General features: G+C 31.9%; 1 protein-coding gene across 2 annotated transcripts in view; it reads right to left on the reverse strand.

The window, feature by feature from the left end:
* Positions 1-1,030: 1,030 nt before the first annotated feature.
* LOC106465943 (pyruvate kinase PKM-like) overlaps positions 1,031-7,210 on the reverse strand; it is a 25,634-nt gene continuing 19,454 nt past the window's right edge. For both annotated transcript variants that reach the window (XM_013926184.2, XM_013926185.2), the window contains exons 6-11: positions 6,343-6,485; positions 4,780-4,907; positions 4,090-4,240; positions 3,403-3,722; positions 2,330-2,448; positions 1,031-2,064 (exon numbers count right to left, since the gene is read on the reverse strand). In XM_013926184.2, the coding sequence (XP_013781638.1) occupies positions 1,895-2,064; positions 2,330-2,448; positions 3,403-3,722; positions 4,090-4,240; positions 4,780-4,907; positions 6,343-6,485 (1,031 nt within the window). In that variant the 3' untranslated portion in view covers positions 1,031-1,894. The remainder of the gene's footprint in view (positions 2,065-2,329; positions 2,449-3,402; positions 3,723-4,089; positions 4,241-4,779; positions 4,908-6,342; positions 6,486-7,210) is intronic.

Here is a 7,210-nt window from a genome sequence, read left to right on the forward strand (position 1 = left end):
ACTTCACAGTATCGTTTGCGTATACCGGTATAGCATTAATTATCGTCAGTGTGCATTGTCATGGAAAACTTTTTCATAATGTTATCCCTACCCACTTCGTTTAGCAAAACAGTGAACTAACGACTATGTCACAACCAAGGTTTCTGAGAGTGAGCTACAAGTACATAAATAATTTTGCTGGGCATATACAAAATGGTGTGAGGAATTTAAAAAAAAGGGAAAGTAAAGAATTTCAAGTCACCAAAGTCAAAATTAGTTTAACTAAGGCCAGGAAAAATCAGAGAAATGCAGATAACAAGAACTCTTTGGAAGAATGCTTCATCTAGCAGCAATGACTAAAATCTGGATCTGGTCTTCATCTTTCCACTTACCATAAATGCTATTAACTCTGGTACATATGACTGACTCAATGACAGGACTGATAAATCACAGTAATAGACATATTGTAAAAAAAATAGCAAACAGGATAGCAGAGATGCATGTGCCATTGATATGTTTATCACACGAACTCTTGTGAATATACCAGTCACACTCAGAGAGACTGCAAAAGCTCATCTCACAAAGTATCTGTGTGCTTTATATCCGATTGTACGCATATTAAATTCATTATCTCACGTCGTGACCAACAGGATCCAAAATATTTAAACACTAAACTTGGCTAAATTCAAGACAGTTCTGTTGTAGTTCCTTTTAAAGGAGTGGCAGAAATACATCCTGCCTTTAAAAAATTACATACTGAAATGCACATTTTCTGCAGCTAAGTAAAGATGTTTAATGCTGCATTGTAAATCTTTTAAGTAAATACAAGATGACACCAAGTAAATATAAGACGTCAAGAGCACTTTAAAGGATGCAATGAGGCTTAGGTAAGGCACGATTTAAGATTATATAGTAGGTTCTCAAAAATATTGTGTTCCAAGTTTACAGTCTTTTAAGCTTGATATTTGTAACACCAGTGGGATCTTATTTATTTTTTCATGATGTTTTAGCATTCAGTACGATCCAATAAGAAATGAGGTATACAAACGAGTCGGTTTAACTTTTAATATTTATTCTGTGATTAAAAATGATAGACACCTAAAGCACAGAGAATGTAATTACTTCAAGTTAAACATTATGATAATTCAAAACGCTACAGCTACAGTACCTTAGAGCAATAACTACAGCTAACTTCTTGTTTATATAGAATTATATTACCATTAAATACATGAAAAAATAATTATTTAAATATTTTGAAAGGCACTTGTTTATTACACTATTTTTAATCATTTACCATAATTTTCTTGGATACTTCGTTTTGTGCTGTGTGTGTGTATAAAAAATCCCATCTTGAAATAAATTAAAATCATGTAATGTTTTCATATATATGATATAACAACCAGGCTACTGTTACGGCAGTTGCCGTTACAACAACCAGGCTACTGTTACGGCAGTTGCCGTTACAACAACCAGGCTACTGTTACGGCAGTTGCCGTTACAACAACCAGACTATTATTATGGCAGTTGCAGTTACAATAACCAGACTATTATTATAGCAGTTGCTGTTACAATAACCAGACTATTATTATAGCAGTTGCTGTTACAATAACCAGACTATTATTATAACAGTTGCTGTTACAATAACCAGACTATTATTATAACAGTTGCTGTTACAATAACCAGACTATTATTATAACAGTTGCTGTTATAATAACCAGACAATTATATTAGCACTTACTTTAGTTTCAGAATGCTAAATGTTAAAGAAAGCATTAATGTCTGATAAGTGTATAATAACTTAATTATCACAAAAGATTTTGTCAAAAATGACTGTTTCAGTTTGTTCACAGTACAAAAAAATATTTCAAAAGCCACAAAAGAAATCGCTTCATCATAGAAAAATAGGAACGTCAGATTAATCGACATATACAACTCTCATTGTGTTGGTGGCTCCAGCTCCCTTTCGCCAGCCTGTCACAACAATAACAGCATCACCAGGATTAATGAAGTCTCGCTTTTTGCCGAAATTGATAGCATACTGTATCCTCGCATCCACATCATGAGGCCAGTCTTGCAATCGTTCCCCTACAATATAAGACAACATGAAAATTCAACTTAGATTTCTTGCACTAAACTATTTGGAGGCAACATCCACCAACTCAACGAAAGTTTCAAAATATATAAAGAGCATGTATTCTGTACACGAACCCTAACTATAATATCTGTTCAAGATTGTGAAATTAAGTTTACTGTAGATTATACAGAATACTATTTTCCCCTTTTTTTTTTCTTCCATAAAATGATAAAAATACAACCAAGTTTATTTAGTTATTCATTAAAAAATACTAACCAGTAAAAAGAAGTGGTAAGATTCCCCGCCACAGATGGGCTTGGCGAGCTGTAACATTCAGACGAGAAACGGCTACAATGGGACACCGGGGACGATACTTTGCTAGCAAGTGGGCTGTTCTGTTTTGAAATGGAAAACTTTCATAAAAATAATTTCTTATAAAAAGAAATAAAACATTTACTTCCCGAACATCTACTTAAGTTCAATACCCTTTTCTTTCCAATTTAAACCACAACAATCTCTCAGTCGAAACAACAGGCTGAATAACCGATTTTATATATGAAATCGTAAATATCTAGAAACTGAAATATAATATTAATTTTACAACTGTGAAAATATTAAAATATTATTACTGAATACGTGAAACTGACAGTATTCTGGATTGATTATTTTATAATATGAAAGACAGCCATAAACATGTGAAAAGTTGAAAGTTAAATGAAAAAAAAAAACAATTTAGAACTATAAAAAAATTCTACTTTGTATCTTGAAACGGTGACAAGAGTAAACACTATTAATGGTGTTCAGTTTCAAGTAAATTTGTAATGCAGGATAAAAGTAACTGTTATTGAGTCCGATTTGTACTATAAGTTTGTCTGAAGAAAATTGTGAGACTATTACGAAGTCTGACTTGTACTTCTTGTTCATTTATATTGTGTACTTCCATCAAAAAAATTAAGCATTGACTGTACTTTCTAAATTATCTGGTATTAAAACTATTTTAATTTCAGCAGCCCAAGAATAACTTAGATAACTGTAACAATAATACATCTTAATTCTGGCAATGACACATTTATCTGCTGATAGTTGACCATTATGTTGTAGTCATAAAAATCAATACGATATCTTTTCTATGGTATAATATTCACAGTTAATCTTATTGCAGCAACAACACTAATAACAGCTTGTAATATAGCTTTCTGTTGCAGTAATAACAAGTGAGCTAACAATATTTTCTTGTGATGATGAGAACTTGTTTTGTTCCAATCATAACGCCAATAGCTTATTCTGTTAAAGTGTAGTGATAACTTACAATATATCCTTCTTTTATCCCGATAACAACATTAGCTTACCTTCCCGTAGTGGTGATAACAATAATAGCCGAGGCTAAGGATTTCATAGAAGCTGTAACTGCTGCTATAGCAACAGAATGTGTGGAATCAAGAGGAATTGGAGCCTTGGCAATAAGCTCTGTGAAAACATGTTTGTGAAAGATGGCTGCCTCGGCTTCTGTACAGATGGCATCCATGATTTTGACAGCTTGCAGAGGGTAGTCCCCCTTGGCTGTTTCACCGGATAACATCACACAGTCTGCCCCATCCAGAATAGCATTAGCTACATCAGAACTTTCAGCCCGAGTCGGACGTGGCTTCTTTACCATACTTTCAAGCATCTAATAAACATCCAAATCATCTTAAAATGTCACTACAGAACCTTCTCAAGAAAGTAGTTCATTTCTTAAACATTAAATAAAAAAGCAACATTGTTAAATTTTTAAAACTTCTAAAATATAAAATGGCATTAACAAGTTCAATAAATTTCATACAAAACTATACAAATATATTGGTTTGGGAATCTCTCTCTCTTTCTCTCACACACATTATTTGGTTACTGCTGTATTATAAATCATATTCATGCTGCATTTCCTGTCAAATATTTTCTAAAACTACCAGCTTTTTCAACCCTGAAAATTTTTATAAAAGTATTTTTGTAGAACCAAAAAGTGCCTCTTTGATATATTCATCTTATTAGGCATTTACCTGAGTAGCACAGATAACGGGTTTTCCAAGGATATTACATTTGGCAGTCATCATCTTCTGTGCAAGGAAGACTTTTTCTGGGGGAATTTCTATTCCCAAGTCACCACGGGCAACCATGATCCCATCGCTGACTTCAATGATTTCATCAATCCTACAGTCATGTTAAAACTTACATTTTCAAACTTTTCAAGATTATTTTAAAATTTTAAAGACAATTACTTCTTTTATATTTGAAACAATTATAAATAAATCTCTGCTGAGAAGGATAATAATATACTGTCAGAGTAATAGTAATGATGTTTAGTCATTTGTCATTAAATTACATTAAAACAAACATAAAATAATTATATTATAAAGCCAACGATGTGACTACTTGCACAACAAAACATGTCATCCACATATGGGTCTCTAAATGAAGTTAAATCATGGCTTGGGTCACATCAAGTGTATTAAACCTACTGCTTATTTCTGAAGAACTTAAATTTAAAACATGTATTGTGATTGTTATGATTACCAACATAAGAGAAATGAAAATTTTGTGACAGATAAATCAACAGCACTCTGTAACTTGACATACAACAGGAAGATCCAGTGTTAAAACAATGAAGTCACTTCTTTACAAATGTAATGTATATAAAAAAAAACAACCAAATAAACTAATCTAAGTCTACATAAAAGTTAAATCCTTACTTTTTAACACCTTCATGGTTTTCAATCTTAGGGACAATTTTAATATATTTGCCCTTATCTCCCAAGATCTGACGAATTTCTTTCACCCCAGCTCCATTCCTTATGAAAGAGGCAAAGATCACGTCTACCTGCAATTTTAAAATTGGCAATTACAAAGTTAATACCCTAGAGAATTCTATTTAAGTTTTTAAACTTTGTCTAAAGTATGATAAACAAGATTCTGAGTGGTTGATTAATTTATTATTTCAACAAAAAAAATATACTTTCATAAAATCACTCACCACCCCCAACGAAAAAGTGCATGTAATTTAAAACTCTACTATTTACATTTATACTCAAGAAAGATTAGGGGTAAAAATAGAGAATTCACACGAGAAGGGGTGGGCTTATTTTTCTGACAGAAACTAATTAATGGTTGAAGATCAGTTATTCTAGGATTTAGATTTATTACACAAGGTTGAACAGTATTTAAAGTGGCAATCCAGTAGGCTTCTTTCATTTCTCTATCAGCTTTAGTTTTGAAACCAGCTTCTGTACCTATGAGAATCACATCATGACCAGGTTGGTTGAAGAATTGGGCAACGAGGTGGGGGTGGGGTCTTTTTTTTTTATGTTAATAATAGTTATTGAAATGCTCTCCAAGAGTCATAATCACATCACTAACTATAAAAGGCTTATTCCCTTTGTCAAGAACACTTTCACACACTTTTTTTTGGTTGTGCTCAACAATACACATTGTCACTTAGCAACAAAACTATCACCTGACTGTTCTTAGGACAACTATGGTGTTTATGTTAAATGTTCAATATTCATGTTATTTTTGTTAAAAAGTTTTTTTTTATTCTTTATTTTTTGATAACTTTGATTAGATAATAGAAGTTTTATGACATTGAGTTGTAGTCAAAAGCAAAATAAAATTTACCAAGTAGTGTTTCAGCTAAGCCTTACCTTATATTTATGTATTAAATTAGACTACAAATTGGCCTACTATTACTAACATTATAGTCATTGTTTAAGTGGTGAATAAATGTTAATAAATATTCTTTTGGTATTTTAACAAATATATTATGAACTTTGCCTTAAAACATAAAGAAAAATAAACGTTTATTACTACCAAATATATTTTATCCTTTGTACATTTGAAAGAGTTGAAAATTTGTGTTGGAATTTCTGCACTATGTTTTCTACTTCCTGACCTAGAATACAGTGAAAAGGCTCAAAAGTATTATTTAGTACCCTTCAAAGTGCACACATGTTTGTTCATGATAATATTTCATTTTTCTGCGTAGTTTTTACTTAAAATGTGGTGATTAAAGAATTACTTCGAGACTGATGAAATAAGTAAAGAGTAGGTGTACTTTGGAGGTACAGATAAATTCGTTTTTGTTAAATTATAGAATTTTCATTAATCATTCAATAATGGTATCCCATCATTTTTGATGGTCTTTTATACTAGTAATTATAATGGCCATTTAAGACCAATATGATATCTTTTAATTGTTGAAGTACTGAATATTATAGCCTATTATTATTATTACATTTAAGATATAAAGTAAAATGTACCCCTTGTTCCACTCCAAACAATATATCTTCCTTGTCTTTTTCTGACACTGCGGGTAAATCTACAATAACTCCTGGGAGGTTAACACCTTTCTTGCTACCAAGCAACCCACCATTTTCAATCTCGCATTGTAGGAAATCAGCACCTACATAAAAAAAGTTTTATTCACTACATTAAAAAAATGGTATCAGTAAACTACACTATTAAAATGTCTTAATCACTTGCATCACATCGTTCTTTTCACATTTCATGCTTCAGATTTCCAACACCATGACACTGAGGGAAAAATTAAAATTGTGAAAACTCACACTGGATCTCATAAACCAACTAATCCACACAATCATATGGAGTTGGAACATATCCATACATACATTTTACCTAAGCCACCGAGTTATTTTACCTTTTTTACATTTCTAACTAATAACCTTTCCAAACCTGGTCAGTCGATAAACTTACCTACCACATAGTGACAGCATACATGTTAACCTTAAGTCTAAAGTTGGACAACTCAGAATATTAGTTTGTTTGTTTATAATTATGCACAAAGCTATTCAATGTGCTATCTGTGCTCTGCCCACCACGGGTATCAAAACCCGGTTTCTAGCCTTGTAAGTCTACACACATAATGCTGTGCCACTGGAGGGGACAGAATATTAGTTGATAATATGATCATAATTCATCAGCTTAGGTATTTTCATGACTTCCAGCAGAATCTACTGCTGCCAGCCTTTAAAATATTGGTTACATTTTACAAATTACAGGTTATGTTTAATGAAATCTCTGATGAATAAGTGCTAAATTATAACTAACTAAGTCCAATAGAACAAATACAGGTATATATATATATAACTAATTAAGTCCGATGGAACA

This window comes from Limulus polyphemus, unplaced genomic scaffold (assembly GCF_000517525.1).
Source record: "Limulus polyphemus unplaced genomic scaffold, Limulus_polyphemus-2.1.2 Scaffold2099, whole genome shotgun sequence".
Taxonomy (NCBI): Eukaryota; Metazoa; Arthropoda; class Merostomata; order Xiphosura; family Limulidae; genus Limulus; species Limulus polyphemus.